Source organism: Diadema antillarum, unplaced genomic scaffold (genome assembly GCF_040938485.1).
Source record: "Diadema antillarum isolate AM-2024a unplaced genomic scaffold, OU_Dant_1.0 scf00000131, whole genome shotgun sequence".
Lineage (NCBI taxonomy): Eukaryota > Metazoa > Echinodermata > Echinoidea > Diadematoida > Diadematidae > Diadema > Diadema antillarum.
The window spans coordinates 977746-996145 of NW_027271020.1; the positions used below are offsets into that span (position 1 = coordinate 977746).

The 18400-nt window shown below is 38.5% G+C and overlaps 1 protein-coding gene across 1 annotated transcript in view; it reads left to right on the plus strand.

Moving 5' to 3' along the window:
• LOC139720644 (uncharacterized) overlaps positions 1 to 18400 on the plus strand; it is a 103146-nt gene that overhangs the window by 19099 nt on the left and 65647 nt on the right. The window contains exons 3-5 of the mRNA XM_071632000.1: positions 894 to 999; positions 2039 to 2132; positions 8356 to 8435. Coding sequence (XP_071488101.1) covers positions 894 to 999; positions 2039 to 2132; positions 8356 to 8435 — 280 coding nt within the window. The remainder of the gene's footprint in view (positions 1 to 893; positions 1000 to 2038; positions 2133 to 8355; positions 8436 to 18400) is intronic.

Consider the following 18400-nt stretch of genomic DNA (forward strand, 5'->3'; position numbering starts at 1 on the left):
AAATTTGCATCGCGATCCACATTGCAACCCGAAAAAACACATTATTGTGAGTGCAATAAGAATGGCTCTTATGTGGGCTTTTGTTTTAGAGTACCATAAGGTTCATTTACATTGGCAATCACCCAAATGTTGAAGCAAGTGGATTTGTTATCTGCTGTCTACACTTACGGAAATCCTTTATGAAAAAAAAAAAAATGTATGGCTTAAACTCGCAATCAAAACTTTTGGCTTTTGTGGTTAGTAGTGCACTTGCATTGTTCCTTATGTTGCAGTGTATTGAATTTATGTATAGGCATAGAATGTAGTCAAAAGTTGCCATTCACCTAAGCTCTCATAAATTCTCCTGGTACATTATTATTGTCGTAATTTCAAACTTGATAACATGGCAGTGATTTTTTTTTCTTTTTCACAAGAACTGTCATATTGGCTGTGATTGAATAGTGACAAGTAATAGGAGTCCTTCTGTTGCAGTCTATGCAACCTGTGAAACTGAGAGCAAAACATGTCTCGGCAATTGCCTTTATTGGCAAAATTTACAGTGACATCCCCAATCAGTTGTGGTTAATTGTTAAAAAAAGCTCAACTGTTCACTATTTTTCATTTACTTTATTTTAGGGCATGTCTTTGTAGTCTCAAGCATTGTAAATCCACTATGAATACCATGAATATCATTTCATGCTTCATATTCAGTTGTTTCTGTTCTGAAAGATGCTACACAGTAGGTAACATCCATTTATAAAGGACCTGTACATTGTCAAAGCATACATGAGGGTCCCAGAAAGATCTCAAAAAATTCCAAAGTACAATGTTTTCAAGAGTAGTATAGCCAAAGAGATACCTGTAATTTGGATTTGATTCATAAAATTTATTTTAATCTTGTCTTTGATCTGCAGGGTTCCATTCAGAGAATGCAGGCAAGAACTGGTTGAGGCTTACTGTGCCTACCACTACAACACCAGCGGTGGATGCGTACCCCCTGCTTTTGTGGAGAGTTCAGTGGTGAGATCAGTTTTGCTGTCTTCCAACCCTTTGGAATTCCATGGACCACCAAATGTTTACAATAATTCTGAGATTTATTAGATGTATTGTATGCCACTTTCTATGCTGACAGAGTCACTTTTATGCTGTGACCTTAACTTTCTGTTTCTTACAAATTTGTTCTCTATGGTGTTTTGATGGTTTTCCTTTCTGTATAGCATTGGCATGCATCTGCTTTGTTTTCTACTAAATGTAAACAACTGTGTTACAGGTTTTTCATGTGACAAAAGCAGATTTTTGACGATATGGCGCTTGGAACACAATCTCCTGGTAGTTTTTCGTACATGTACTTGTAACTGCAGTGTTGTACAAAGCAGTACAGATCTTGCTGAGAGTTGTGTTCAACAATTCTCTCGTCTCTTTTTTTTCTCCTCCTAGCTGATGACATCTACATATGTAGATGAGTAGGAGACATGAAGTTTTCTCAAACATTGCATATTTTAGATATACTATGCATATTCTAGGCATTATAAATCAAGCCAGGGTTTGATTAGGTGCTGTGAGTTAGCACTGTTGTCTTTAGTTTCCTTTTCATTTTGTGATAGTTCAGATAAAGTTGTGCAAAAACTCAGCAGAATTCACTTTCCAAAGTCCCATCCAGGGAAGGAGTTTATTTTCATGCAGTGAGCAAAATCCAAACAAATGTAATCATACAAAGTAATTGCAGATTCTGCATTAAATAGCAACAAATTATTGACTCATATAATGAACATCGAAACTATTTGGTTGTATAATCATACTGAATAAAGAATGAATTCTTAATTCTTGGTGAAGAGGAAAAGAGAGATAGAACTTGCAGGCCAGTTTATGAGTGATGTGGCCCTGTTATTTGTTTGTGCACTGACAAAAGTATGATGGCATTGCTTCCTATTCACAAGATTTTTGTCTTTGGATGTGCTGTAGTCAACCTATTTTGTCCTGCAGGTCTGTAGTATGGTGTAGTGTGGTGTCGTTTAAGATCTTCATGGCCATCATTCTTGCCTGTTTTCTTCTTCTCCAGGGTGGTAAACCTCCAAAGCCAGGTGAGATCCACTTCAGTTTCAAAGCAATGCCCAGGCCAGGACCACGCACGGACAACACAGAGCATGAAAAAAGTAAGAAACACCACGGTGGTCCCGTTAATCTCTCACAGGAGAGGCTAGATGTACTCCAAGATCCAAAATTAGCCCATTTGAGATGTTTTCTATAGAAAGAACAAAAAGAATTGTTTTGCTTCTCTTTGTACTCAGGCAGAAAGACCAGTGGAAGTTTGCTTGTTCTTAAAAAAAAAAAAAAAAACACTCTGTCCCTTGGATTAGACATGAAATGGAGGTCCTGTGTGTGAGAGTCACAACTCATACACGTAAAAAACAAATCCTGCTTCATTCATTCATCGCAAGGAACAGGATGCATAACCCAGCGAAGTGGTCCCACCTCACATCCAAGTGGACCCCATTGAAAACCAGCGAGTGCAGCTGAATGTGAGCTATGAGGTTGTCTTCTTAGCTGGAAAAATTAAACGAAACATAACAGAAGAAGTTCTTTTAAAGTTTTGCAGGTATCTAGTGTCTAACATTTCCAGGACATTACTGAAAGTAGCTATCAGTAGTGTAAACTTTGTGCTTGCTTGCATGTGGGAGTGGGAGAGTCATTCAAACAAAAATGGGAATGCATGTTAATATTTAGGACCTACATTGGCAACCCCCCGAATCCCCCATTAAAAAAAGTCCCATAAAAATCCCATTAAATAGCGCGATCAGCATCGCGATTTAAATCCCAAGAAATCTTGCCCTTTATTCAGAATTATTGCGATAATTCGCTCAACCACCAGTGTATGACTACTGGAGCAAAAAATCTCAAGTTTTGTTTCATTCTGACATTGGAATCACGCATGATTGATCAGGGCACGAACACAACGGCAGAGGTATCCACTTTGGTTGATTTCGGGCATGTGCAGTTTGGTCGGAAAGTTCAATCAGTAATTAGCAGAATATGTCTGTCATCCGAATTGTTGTAGAAAATCTCAGTATTTGAATTGCTCTTGTTATCCCGCTATTTTGTCGGTGTGAATGTGGCTAATATCACCCAGGAGAGTGAAGTTGGAAACTCACAATGCAAGTTGCCAATGGCTGCGTTTATCTAAAAATTTTCTGAGGCAGAATCACGAATCCAAACGCGTTTGAGGCATTTTCAGGGGTTAGATAAATGGAACTGCGTTTTCAATCGCGTTTAGACACAGCCTTTTGAAGCGCCTTTCAAAGGGCATTTTGAAACGCATTTATATCTCAACGTCAAAGCCCGGCTGTTTCTGGTTGTGCTCTCTACCTATTATTTGTTTGTGACTGATGAGGCATGTTTGCTGGTACGCAGTTGACCTTTACTTCTTGGGTCAAACGGTGCAAAGTAGCTGCGCGGTGACAACACTCGAATCACGATTGTACGATGGTTAGATAAACGCGGCACCCCCAGAATAGCGTTTCAAACCACATTTGCAAACACCATTCCAAATGCGTTTCGAAATGTGATTCTCTCTCTCAAGTTAGACAAACGCAGCGAAAGACTAGTGAAGTATAGAACATGACCTTGTCGGCAGGATGTAAAGGAGCTACAATGCCCCTCTTAGCCAGCCCCAACACTTGAAGTGTGATCTACCAGTACTCTCTCATAAAGTGTGAAAGGGAAAGCCCCATATTTGTATCGAAATCTGAAATGGAAGTGGCTGCATACCACTTCAGAACAACTTGATAACTTTTGGCAAATCTGATGCGGTCTTAGTCTCACAAAAGGAAAAAAAAAATCTTTCATGTACATTTGACTGCTGAAAGAGCAGTGTTTTATTTTTGTTTTAAAATGCTGACATGTTTTACATTACTTTTCTGTCTGTTACTTAAGTATGTGAAATATACCAATCATAAGACTGGATTTTCTTATATCTGTTTGTCCATTTTTTGACATGGAAATATTAGTTCCCTTCAGTAAATGCAATAACAAAAAGAAAATTAACAAAAATATATCAATCTTTGCCCATTTTATGTATTAGACTTAAGATTGATGCAAGAGTGACCCAGAAAAACTTTAGCAGGTTGGGAGTAAAGTCTTTAAACTTTTGCTGTTTTTCAATACCTCGCGAAGGTATGAATGTGGAGTCATGAAACTTGATATATTGCTGTAGTAGGCAATATTACAGAGCTAGTTAATGTACAATGTATGTTTCATTCCCAAAATTGTGGAGAGAGAATTATAAAGCATACCGGTAAACAAGAATGATTCGATTGCACTTTCTGGTCAATAAAGCCACTGATCTAAGACAAATTTCATGAAAATTTAGGCATTGTTGATTTTAATCTCAGTGGTCTGTCAGGATTTTAGAAAAACTCTGATAAACAGGCAGGGGCCAGTAGCGAAGTTCAACTTTTGAATTTTAATAGTTTGTGTAATATTTTAAAAAATACAAGACACAACCATGTCACACATGTTGTACAATGCATGTATGTATTGTAGGCTGTGGCATGACTTACTGTAGTTGTAAATAGATTTAAAATAAACAGGGCATTCTCAGCTGTGCTACAGTTGGGAACTGTCATGAAGTTGCCTTCTTAAATGCTTGGCCAATTACATTTGATAAAAACTCTTACTTTTTAGGCCTACATAAAGAAAAGAATGTCATTTGTAGAGGAAGACAAATTGAAGAAAATTCACACGTCTCAAAAATAGTTGTTGTTGTTGTTGTTTTTTTTTTGGGGGGGGTGGTGATTTGTTGTCTCCTAATTTTCTTTTAATTTTGTTATCATCTATTGAAAGGCAGTTCATTTGTGAGCAAATTTGCAAAACTTTCCACCTTACAAAATATTTATCTTATGGTGAGTAGGATGTGCCCAATCTGGTATGCAGAACTTTTCCATCTAATCATGTTAAAAGTATGTATGTGCATGGCTTTTCTGTCCACATTAATACAGGTACTATGCATAATGTGTTTTTGTTGTATTATTTATCCCATAGTGATTGTTTCGCTGTGTTAAGCAGTTGTTAATGTTGATCATGGTATCAATTTGTAGAGTGTAAATTTGGCTTGAAGTGAGCACTTTTTGAGCATCGGTCAAGGCTACCTAGGTTTGTGCTTTTTTTTTTCAAATTTTTTATAATGCAGACTTTTTGACATTTAGTTCTCATCTGGGAGGACAGATGGATTTATAGTGCAGGTTCTTGCCTTTTGTGCTTTCTTCAGTATTAGTGCATGTTGGGAATTGGTAATACACTCTTGTTTATTTGTGGTTATTCAGTTCTCACATTTTTTATTTTATGTTATTGGACAGGCATGACAATAATGATTGATTTTATAGGCATCTTGAATGCCTGCAGCTTGAACAGCACAGGTGTGGACATGGTATTGAAATATTAAAAGTCTCAAATACACCGTCCAGTATGCTTATTCATTAGCCTTTTCTGAAGAAAGGCATTAGAATTAAAGTAGATCCAGCTGTGTTGTATTAAGCCCAATGATAGTTCAGGAAAATTATCAGGAAAGCAAATTTTTATATGAATAGAGCACTCAAGGAGAAAAAAAAAATATTTGCAAATGATGCAAAATGTGCAACATTCCAAGCCAAAACACTGACTCATGGACTGAAACAAAAATCTTAAACATAAGTTAGCAATTTTATCATTAACAGTATTACTGATTATCAAATGAATTTACAGAGAAGCAGAGGTCCGTTTATGAAGACACTCTTTCAAGTATACTTGTTTGGTTTATAGGCTCTTCTGTTTCACACAAGGTTTTTTACAATGTTAATGACAGATCAATGCGGTTTATTGTCGAGCCCATGCTACAAAAACTTGAATAACTCTCTACTGAGGACTTCAATTTCAATCAGACTTGGAGGGAAGAGTGGTAATTAAATACAAAGATAAGTTTTTATGGCTCATTTCAATTATGGATCATAACTTTTGATCCATATGTCCGTTTGTGACCAAACTTGGATGGTAAACGTCCCTTAGGGAGTTGAAGGTCACCACAATGTCAAAGGCCATAGGCAGGGTCAATGAACTTACGGAGTTAGAAAAACATTAATTTCTTTTACGCAAATGGGCGAGAAACATTTTGGCACTTGCCTTGTTTTTTGTCAAACTTGAAAAAACATGATTGTCATCAGACAATTTGCAAGTGTATTTGATATATAGGTAGGCTTATATATATGCCAAATATACAAATAGTGAAGGAAAAGTCTGGGTTTTAACAAAAAGATTCAAATTCACCTTTAAATCTTGCTCAGGTACTTGACAATGATCTAATTCCTAATTTAATCCTAATTTGATCCAGAGTAATGGTATGCCTTAGCATACTAAATCACTCACACACTCCCCTTTCTGTTTAGAAGGTCTCTGAGTATTGAGCCTGCATTCCTTGTCATTTGCAGCCAATCATCAGAATAAAACCCGCGAAGTCAGCCGGACAGAACATTCATAGCCACCTCTGTATGTGCCTCCAGTGGCTGAAAATCCCTCTCTTTTCTTTTAGTCTGCCCACAATCAGGCCACAGAAATCCAGGCCCCCATCACTACACATTTCACTGACTGTACGATGTGCGAAAGAGACAGAATGAGAATATAAAAGCACCAAGCCCCAAAAAAATGATCAGCCAGCTTCCCGATGGGCGAGATCTAGGGCAGGAAGACTAGCACGCAACGTGTCGGATTTACACCTGAAAACAAAAGAACAAAACTGAAATGAGGAAGGAAGTTCTAGTGTGGAATGTAGGCCCTATGCCAGGCAATGCTTCAAATACACACATTGCACTGTTGGTTGCTGAGGTACAGTCATGGTATTTAGTATGTTCACATGTAGAATTATTATGAAAAGGCCAATATTATACAATTTCAAAGCAATCGTGGACACAAAATACAGTGAAGCTGGATATGGCACCCTGGATAGCTGGTATTTCGAAGTGTCACACCTCAGCAAGGACACGATTTACTCATCAGCATAGTCCCGTGTGTGGGATTTGTTGATTGTTACACCATGTAATTGCTCCATAACAGGGGAATATTTAAGCATTCAGTAAAGGCTGTTTTATGGTAGCACGGAAAAAGGGTGAAAAGGTGTTCTGTTGGCATTGAACTTTATAATTCAGTCCATGCTAAGTATTCAGAAGTGATCTTTAGGTAAAAATGGCGTGATAAATACTGGCAAAGGAAAGAAAAGCTGACAGTGTGAAAGGTATATAATTGCGGGTCTTATTTTGACACTTTAAATGTATTGATACTTGGTTGATACATGATGATGCAATTGTAAATGGATGTAAGTAGATTATGCATAGTTAAACAAGATGGTAAAGCAAGAGTTGTCAACTATTGGAATGCTGTTATATCACAAAAGAAAAATACGGTTGAAGAGATATAGCAATGCATTGACTTAAAAGAAAGACCTGTCAGTCCCACCATTCAGGATCGACGTATGCTCATGGCTCATCAGACACTGTTCTTTCTAGGGCCAAAGTGAGGTCATTCCACGACAGTGGACACTTGAACGAACAGAATAGGTGACTGATGAGGTGTGAATGAGGGGGCAAAGAAGTGGCTACCCCTGCCACCAGTCGGAGATAAACACCCGTCTGCATACGGGACAGGCAAGGGTGTCTGTAATGTGTTTGCATTGCACAGACACCCGTCGCGTGACCTCTTTGAGCGGTGAAGCATTTGAATTCGGGCTTTCTCAGGCTTGGTGGAGGGCCGATCATTGATCAATCAGATATGCGTGGTAGTCTTATTTCTTAATGTCTGGGCTTTCAGAGAAGGAAATGCTTTCTTCCTTTGTAACAGGAACTGGTTTTTTTTTCCCCTCCCCTCTCACTTTGCAGGGCTCAGACTGTTCGGGGTAAACAGAAATTTGCATTATATGAGACTGTGCAATTTGATACTGATATAAAGTTTGTTGTTGTTTTTGATAGTGGGAGTGCAATGTTGATTCTGAATTGAAATATGTATAGATATTGCCATTGCATCTCATGTAACTTGAATGTTTTATCACCTGTGGTCCATGTTTACCTTGCGTGGCTTTCCAGGATTACCTCATCTTTCATTGTTCTTCCATGATTTTTACATAAAACAGATATGACTATTACGAGTATTAGAACAAGTTAATGGTCTTGAGCCATTGTTTGGAGTTGGAAGGGATTCAAGTTTTGTTCAGTATCCCCCATTGCCCTTGATAGGTGAATTTACCTTCAAGAAATCTCATGCTGACAAATTAGTTGATAATACCCGACAAGATTCAAGAGAATGCTCTCTTAGCACTGAATCCTAACTTCAATGTACCGGTATTCTTGTTTTCCATTGCAGTGCTGAGCGATCCCTACATCAACCTGATTCCCGCCCGCCTGGGTTTCCTTATACTAGCCCACAGTAGTCCTCAGACACTGGTAAGTTCACTTTTCAGTACTTGCTGCTGCTGGCGGCTGATGTACCCCTTTAAAGGTGTTAGTAACCAACGTGCTGACTCGGCTGAATGACGGAAATTCTCTAGTCACTGTCGACTTTGCTATCACAAGGTGTCGTATTTCAGATTAAGTCATCCTATTCCATTTGCATCAAGGAGTTTCTTTAATTACCAGAATGTCTTTTTTTTTGTGTGTGTGATATTAATTTCATGTGGTTTATTCAGGGCATTGCACAAGCAATTTAGAATAGCACCAGGCTGTGTCATTTCAATATCAATCAGTTTTGAAGTTTTATGCAATGATTGTCCATTTTGGACTCAAACCTCATGTGACCTTGGCACATGAGCTATGAGGGCGTTTCTACTGCTACAGAGGGGATTGCCTGTAATAGGAGACACTCGCTTTGAACATGAGGATTGGGGTTGAGGACGCAGTACAGCTGTATATCAGTGAAGATTGAAGCTTTTGACAAATAATTGTGAAGTCATGAATATTCAGATAGTATGAAATCACCAAATAATCAATTGATAGTTCCTTGACACATAACATGAGATCATGTGACTGGGTTTGCAGTCTATAGCTTATTTCTGTCTTGCTTTGTGTAATCATGGTATAATATAAGGAGGCACATTTATATCAGTTAGCTCCCATGAACAAATGAAAGTTATTCTTGTGACACAGTGCTGAACTTGTAATGAGTGAACTAGTAAGAAGGAAAATGATAATTCTAGAGGGGGGGGGGGGGGAAGTTGTAAACTTGCCATACTTTTGATGTCTGACGTACAGTACGGAGGCACATGTCAAATGGAAGTTCTCTTCCTGTTGGTGTCAGCAATGAGATATTTGAGTGAACAGGAAAAAGTTTGATTGTGTGGATTGTGGAAAATGCCTCAAGTGATTCTGGCCACGGCATGGAAGTGATCTCAAGCTGTTGTCGACGCTTAGTCTCGCCTGCAAGGGAACACCGGTTACGAATTACGCGTGCCGCAAGTGTCACTTGTGTATGTCACTTCAAATTCATGTGGTAAAAACAGACATAACTTTGTCATATCCTATACAACGGCTCTCTCAGGCCTATACATATCCTCTTGTTGAGCCAGGCCTGTGGGAAGAGGCTATATCCCCCACGGTAAAGTCTGGTTGCTGTAGTCATGGCAACAGACATGTCTTCAAGTAGGTTCTCTGCAGACATTGTTGTCCTGGTCAATACTCTCAGCTTTCCAGGGTTCTCTGCCTTGTTTGTATGATTAATACGTGATCTCAAATATTTGATGTCTGAAGTGGTATAGCTTTCCACAATTCCCCTTCTCCATCCTCATCCCCATACCCCATACCACGGGTGTATGCAAGAGGGGGGGGGGGGGTCGGGAGGGTCTTACGACCCCCCCAAAAAAACAATTTTCAAAAGGTCCACTTTTTGTAAAAGACATTTTTGTTTTTCAAGGGCTTTTTACCCTATATACAACAGGAAAAAAAAAGTGACCAGGTGGTGTTCCAGCAAATTGTCAAAAACCTCGTAAATTTCGTAACTTAGTTTGAATATGCCATATCTTATTTCTAAACCGCACTTCCATGCCGAAAAAGTCACTTTTGTATGCACCAAATGGCCCCATTTTAAGATATAAAATTCAAAAACTCCCTACCGTGGGAGGGGGACACCCCTCCCACACCCTCCCACCGCTCGGTCACTCCGCTCCTTCACAAAGGTAAAGATCAAAAATTTGGGATTACGACCCCCCCAGAAAAAATCCTGGATACACCCCTGCATAACCCGCCCCCTATAGTCGAAAGTCAAGATGAAATGCAGTTTTGGCAGAGATAAAAAGAAAGGGAGTGTAAACTGTGCAGCCTCCCCTAATCTGCCTAAAATGCATTATGTGTATAATTTGTGTTGTAACATTTAGAATCTATCACTTATTTGCAGCACTATGAAGTATGACATTTTTGTGTTGTGTATATCAATGATTACAACTTTGTGAAGAAGTATTATCTATTAACAAATATGATGTTGCATTTCATAAGCGCATATTGTGATAGATAGTTTTATTCTCATGTTTGGTATTTCAGGAATTACAAAGGATTCTGTCGTAATTTCTTGTCGTTTCTCAACCGTAATATTACCTGCATAATTTGTTGTAATCATAGCTGTGTAATCCATGCTTTTTTGTCTTTTTTTCACTGTTATCCCTTACGTCTTTGGCCTTTTCATATACAATTGTACATCTGTAAAATGTTTCTTGTAAAATTTGTTGAAATTGACTGGATTGATTCGTAGTGATTTCTTTCCCTTTATCATGATGTTTATCTGCTATCAGATTGGCAAGATATGATCATGGCTTGGTGCTATTTTAGTGGAAGCTGAAATACTGTAAAAGTGGAAATTTTCGCAGTGTTGAAATTTTCGCGCATTTTGCGCAACCAGAAACTAGCACGAAAATAAAAGCACGCGAATGTTTTTGCTTGCCATATATTCCAGTAGTTGACGTCTTGATTCCGCGGAATTAAAAACATGCGAAACTCTTCTAACCCTGCCGAGCGCGAAATATTAGTCGCGCGAAAATATCCACTTGTACAGTAATTTGTTTGCGTCATTACGAAATCCCAGCAAGTTCCTGATATTAAGAAGTTTTCTCAAGTCTTGTGAAGTCTTGTTGTGACAACATAGACCCAAAATGAGCGAACGTGTCTATCATTCTTAGAATAGTATGTGTTACATAACATTGTGTTGAAAACAGTTTATGACGAAAACAGACATTCTTTTGGAAAATTTAAAAGTTGATTGGGTGTCCTGTGACAAATGAAATTGATTTCGACATAATCTGTCATGGGGATGTGTTACATAATATGGTATCCTTGATATGAACAGTCAAGAAGGAAGCTATCTTTGGAGAAAACTGAACTTCAATTGCATAATCTGTCATCACAAGTGATGTTGATAACTAGAGATGATTTTGTTATGTGCCCGAAAGGATGATGCGAACACTGGTAAGGCCTGTTTAACATGCGCCTTGTGTGTGTTTGCATCGTTCTTCCGGGCACACAATGATTTCTATCAATCATGGAAAGTGGATATTCACCTTTGTGGTAGACGGGATACGAGTCACAGATCATGGCCACTTTGTGATGCCATCCATGCTACATAGACACATTTCATGTGTCAGAAAGAAAAATGTCTGTGTATCCATTCTAATTGAATTAATTGCCTTATGGGGGGGGGGGGAGAGAAATCAGCTCAGAGTTGAATTTTTCGCAAAGTGCAGACACTTGTCTAGTTTTGTTGGCCATTAAGTCAGTCTAGAAAGTGCATTTAGGGTCCTGCATCACGAAGATGTTGCAGTTGATTGCAGGCATGTTGAATTATGGGTGATGTTTTGTCAGAATGAATTATTATCTCTTTATTTGATTAAGAGGGCCATGGTATATTTAATAGTAGTCAAGGCAGCTAGTTTATGATCATGATATCTAGATTGATGGTAGGGTATTGTACTTCCAAGTAGTCATTCTAAATAGATCACTGAAATAGACTCTCAAGATGAATTTTACAAAATTTCATTAGGATCATTAAAGTATTTTTCTTTACATCATACAGTAGGGCAGTGGATAGGCCTACAATACTGTAGAAAAGTTTCCAACATAAAAAAGTTGCAGTGAGCACTAAAGTAATGAATAGGCTATGTCATGAAGATACCCATATTGCATTTGATTTGACGTATAAATGTAATACATACTGAATTTATTGGTGGGGTACAGAAAAGTGGATATTTTTGCGATTTGGAAATTTGCGTGCATTTTACATGACATCAAATTAGCACGAAAATAAAATACACAAAGTTTTTGCTTGTTGTGTGTAATATTATTTTAGATTTTTTATTGTAAGCCTACAGAACCAAAAATTACCAGCCCGAGTGCAAAAAAGAAAAAAAATACTCATTATGAAAATTTCCACTTGTACAGTAATATCAAGATGTCCAAAGTGGTGAATGATAAATACTTTTATTTTATTTTTAAGGTGGAACATCCTTTAGGTTAATGTTTCTGTTTATCTTTTAAAAAAGTTGTCATAGACCTAGTGATAACGAAGTGTATGTCTAAAGTTACAAAGTTCCATCATGTGCAGATGAAATGTCCAGAAGCCTTCAGTGTGTTAGTGCTTGCCAAAGTAAGTGGCTCTGCTATGAGTGCTCGCAATGCTACTACCACAAGAGTTCATCATCTCACCATTCACAATGTGTCAGGGTGGTATGAGTAAAATCTCACCTCGTATGACAGTATGCCCTGATGAGCCTACCCAGGTGTACATCCCTCTGTCTGCTAAGTGAGGAGGTTGAACTCAGAAAGAGATAGCTAGAGAGTCCTCGTCCTCTTTGACCTAAACATCGCATGTTGTCTTAGAGACTTTAAAGGGATTGTATAGTATCGTTTGAGATGAGGATTCAGCTTTTGACCTTTTGAAAGATACTTACAAGTGTAGAAACCACTTTATATGAAATGTTAGAAAGCATAAAGAGGAATTCAAAGTTCATTTGATGAAAATTCGTTTCAAAATGGCTGAGATATTTAAAAACAAAGTAAAACAAAGCAATCCTAATAAAAGTTAGGTCCCACCTTTATTAGAATCGCTTTGTCTTGGATGTCTCTGCCATTTCTAAACCAATTTTCATTGAATAAACTTTGAATTCCTCTTAGAATCATGCTTTTTCACATTTCATGAGAGGTCTCTCATTATCTTAAAAAAAAAATCATTTTTCATCAAAAACATTGGAAACCTGAAATCCATTTCAACCGAAACTGTACCATCCCTTTAAGTTTAATTTTCACATATTTTTCTGTAAATTGACAGACACCCTCAGAGAGATGGTCTCCACATGTCCTCATGATGTGTTCTTTTCCCTCAAAGTTGACAAAAGTGATGAGAATTCCAGCTTGCCAGTGGCAGCTGAGGAAACATTTCTTGTGCATATCATGCAGCCAGGATGTGGGGGAGGAAGTGGTACACATTTTTAGACCACTCCAAAGTTAGCATTTCACCCCAAAACCCAACCCGAGTACTGAACCCTGATGAGAGGCTTATCGAGCCATGTTATCCCGAAGGAAGTTTCAAGTATGTGTCGGGTGTTATCAGTTGCTCTGGCGACAATTTTGTGGAAGAATAAGATGCTTCTGAAAAAGGGGAACATATTTGCTGCAAGTTTAGTGACTACAGAGTGCTTGGATGATAAATTTAATGAGGAAATATAGAGTGTCCTGTTTACAGCGCTTGTGATGTTCATATAAATGTGGTAATGAACTGCAATAATCACACGAAACCTGCAGAAAGTTGTCAGACAATATGGAGTTGTGTTGTGGAAAAAAAAAAAAAGGCTCTGGGCAGGCAAGAAACAAAAACCATTTCCTTTTCCTGGTGAATTCTGCAAACTCTATTTGTTCTGTCGCCGGCTGAGATGTTCAGTATTTTTTGTGAATGGACTGGAAATCACAGGGGTAGAGCAGCCATGGCCGATTACACTGAAGGTCTGTTTTGATAACTAGCAACATTCAGGAAATCACAGATCAAGTAGGATATTAGTAAGCTCTCCTCAGTGATGCTGTGAAACATGCACTGCAGGAGGTGCAGGCAAATTAGAACATAATTTGGAGTAGATGACTTATCCTGCCATGTGGTTGTAAAACATTTTATAGATATATTGAAGATCAAGACATAAATCCATTCACCGAACGAGGGGACTTGTACTATCAAATTAATTTGAATGTGATTATTTTTTTTTGTAATAGGCCTATGTCTCTTGGATGCTTTTTTTCGTGTGTGTGGAGTTATTGAATGATCAGCCAACGAAAATGCATCTCTGTGTACTACTGTAAAACAAGATGTTTTCATGGCATGAAATTTTCATGAATTGGAGCCAACGGCCTTTTTCACAGCATGAAATTTTTGTGAATTGCCTCTGGCATTCAACACATATCATTTTAACAGAAAAGAAATTCTGTGTACATTCTAATTTTGTGAATCATGGCTCTCACAAAATTCGCAAAATTAAAATGCATGCGAACATTCCTCGTTTTACAGTAGCTGCTCACTGCAAATAACCTTCCTGTCAAAACTCTGTGGCCTGTCAATCAAAATAGCATTGACACTTTTGATCTTTTTCCTGCAAGAGTGCATAGTAGTACATTTGTATGTGCATGCACTCAGGAAGAAGTAAATACAAGCTCAAGCTAAGCCCTGCCTCCTCCATCATGTTTTGAGTACATTGAGGTCAGATGTTCAGGCTACACACACCTTGGTATTTGTGCAATCAGAATCAAGCCCAACTAGATTGGAAAATTCCCCTGAACCGTGATTGGCCGACTGTGATTTAAGAAAATAATGTGTGTGGGCGAAATGAAAATCTGATTTGTTCTCAGATTTTGCAACCATAATGTGATTAGCATGAGAAAGGTTATTCAAGACATTTACAATCATCTCCTTCATGGTCTGAAACCTCTCTATGAAAATTTGATAAGGGCAACGAATACTTTCATGCATTTACATACAGTTTTATTCGACAAGTTTGTTTGTGTGTTTTTTTTTACCTGTGTGCTAATGCAGTATAAAAGAAGCCATTGAAGTTGTTAATGCTCCCACACTTCGAGCATAAAAATGTTGATTGGCAAGCTGGCAGTACTATTTTTTAAATGATGGATATTTCGTGCTTAAAATGGGCCAAGAAATTGGTCATTTGGTGTAGAATTAGAAAGTTTTTATTGTTATAGATTTTAGATTGGAAGTAGCCTCTCAAACCAGGCAGGTCAGAGTACTAGTGGCTTTGTGTGCGACATGGTTGCTGGTAGTAATTGTAGACTTAATTCCCACCTGCTCTTTACAGTTTTGACTTTATCATGGTGGCATAATGTAGTGTCCAGCAGTGTTTCCATCGAGCTTGAACTCTGGGACAGGAAACTACACTGTAGTGGGAGTACATGTAGCATTCTATCTTTTTCACATAGGGTGCGTTCATCAACTCACTTTTGGCATAGAATTAAGGTTTCCAAACAACTTTCAAGGAGATTTGGGCAGTTAAAAAGCAAAGCTGTTTTGATTTTGGGGCTCGAAACAACTTTCTGAATCCCGAAAAAAAGGTGTGAACACGTTTGAGCCAGAAACATGTTTCTGTTGAGATGATTTAAATGCAAAGTCATTTTGAAATGCGATTATAGCTCGGCCTGCCCATGCCAACTACTGCCAACTACACTTCTCTGCTCCTCAGGTCATACTGTGCGATAGAGCTGCACAGTGACGAGGCCTCCCTCTTAACTCATGATAGACATGACAGAGACTCCAACTCTCCCGCTTTCGACGGGAGATCTCCCGCCGAAAGCCCATTTTTGCAAAATCTTCCGTTCTCCTGCTTGAGTTTGAGATAATTCTCCCGCCCTGGCTCTACCTGTGTCTCCTGCTAGAAATGATTTCGTACTTAGTGTCATCGTATGTTGAAAAATAAGCCTTAGATAGCACGAGAGAGCATCTAGAACCCTTGAGCTTCAAGGGCCGTTAGGACCCCGGCCGCAAGGAACTTCGGGCTTCGCGCTCGTGATGTGCACTTCGCGCACATCAAGTTGGAGTCTCCCGTTTGCTAGGGGTTTCAGGCGGGAGAATCTCCAGATCAGAAGGTGCTTTGGGTTGGAGTCTCTGAGATGTTAAATGCAGCAATTTGTGAAGTGCGATCCAAAAGGCCTTTGCAAATAATGTTATGCATTTTGATAGTGGATATTGAAACATGTTACAAACATGGAAAAGATGATAAACGCAGCCTATCTCTCTCAGCCCTGTGGAGCCATTTCACATTGCCAAAGAGCCTGTGTGTACACGCGTAGGAATACAGTGTATGTGTCATGACAATTAAGTAATGTTTATCAAAGTCTGAAAGCGAATTTGAATCATTTTTTCTCACAAAAGGTTTTTTTTTTTTTATTATACTCCAGTTGTGCTTGATTCTATGTGTGTGTGTGTGTGTGTGTGTGTGTGTGCAGTGTGAAAAGTTTATACAGTATCTTAAAGATGATTATGATTGAGAAGGTGGAGCTAAGCCTGACCTTGAACTCACTTCTGTCATGGTGCATTACACAGGCATGTATGTACACACCTTTGCACATATTCACAGTGTATGATATTGGATTTGCATGCTTGAGTGGCAGATCTTCATGTTTGTGATACAGGTGGTATTTAAAGGAACTTCAGTTGTATCTGGCAGTTATTACATAGAATTCAGTTATTTCTACCGTCTGAACATGCCCAACTCTGAACATCTGAACTTTGAAAATATGTCAGAAACATGATTACAAAGCAAGTTCATTTGTCAGTGTGAAACTTTTAAAAATCAATTTTGAACTTAGATCAACTACTGTAAAAGTGGATATTTTTCGCGGCTGGGTAAGATGGATTTCTCGTGTTTTTAATTCCACGGAATCAGGACATTAACTACTGGGACAAATGGCATGCAAAAATATTTGCGTGCTTTTATTTTCGTGCTAGCGTCTGGTTGCGCGAAATGCTCGAAAATTTACACTTTTACAGTATCACATTTAATCGTACCTGGAAGAAAACATTGCTCCAATATTTCTGCAGTGTGCCTTCAGCAAACAAGGGCCAATTAAGCATCTGCACAGAAACAACCAGGGCATACAGTGTAGGCCCTACATTATGCATCCTATGTATGAGCCTGGGGCCTAGGCCAGTCAGCCATGATCAGATTGGGCAAATATTTACTCTCTTTAAATTCATGCAGGTGCTAGATTTCATTTGCAAATTATCATTGTGGTCTCAAATCAAACTGTTACTCATCAGACTCCAAAAACCACACTGTGTTTGGTGTAGTGTCCTTTTGTTATAATTTAACTAATCATAAATTTTATCAGTAGATTCAGAGTGGGGGGGGGGGATGTGGGGTTGTAGAGGTGACTATTAAACATAGAGCACAACCACAACCTCTGACCTAAAAGTCTGGATCAGAAGATAGTGTTCTGTTTTCCTTTAAACTTCTGGTAGAGAAGGAGCACCTTGAAAGAGGAATACTTCTTTTCCTTGTCGGTTTTTCTGTATTCCAGAGACAGGAACCAAAAAGAAATGACTGAACTGTCCCGTCATTATCTGCAAATGCATGCGCATAACTTTTTTTTTTCACTCATCGAAAGAAAAGAGCAGTGTCTCCAGCTCAATCAAAAAATGCTGATCATTAGTGGCATGAGACTGGGGGAAAGCTGGCTAGAGCACCTCTAGACTGAGCTTCAATTTTAAGCGGTTAACTGGCAATACGTCATACACTGTATTGTGGTTGAGGAGGTGGCTAGTAATGAAGTGGTTGCCTCTTTTCTTCTTTCTTATTTTTGTCACACAGCCATTATGCTACTGAGGGCGAGGCATAATGGAATCAATTTTCCTTTCACATGACGTTAAATGAAAAGCCTTTGTGGAGCTCTAAATAGAACTAGAGGTGCAAATAAAGTCCTCATCAAAGTACTCATTTAGGCCCTGAAGAAAAAAACAAATCTACTATAGGCATTGAATGCTGTCATTCTAGAATGGGTTAATGTTATATTCATTGTACATGTGAAACCAAGTGTATGCCATTTTTCTGTACAGAAAATGCCGACACTATTGAGACCTCTTATGGACTGCTACTTTTGATAGCATTTGCTCTTGTTGTTTTGTTTTGTATTTTTGTATTTTGTATTTTTTTGTAGCTTGGCATTTTCGATGTGAATTCTGTGAAATTGCTAATGAGTCATCAGTGCACAGTATTTGCAGACTAAATGGAGTAAACATTTTCTCCTGCCACCACCTCTAATGACTAAATGTTGCAAATTTACCTGTCTTGTTGTATGCCTTGATAAGCTGCTATTAAAGCACTAAGGCCCGAATTCACGAAGGTGGTACAAATGAAACCATGGTTTAAACCATGGACAAAAACCAT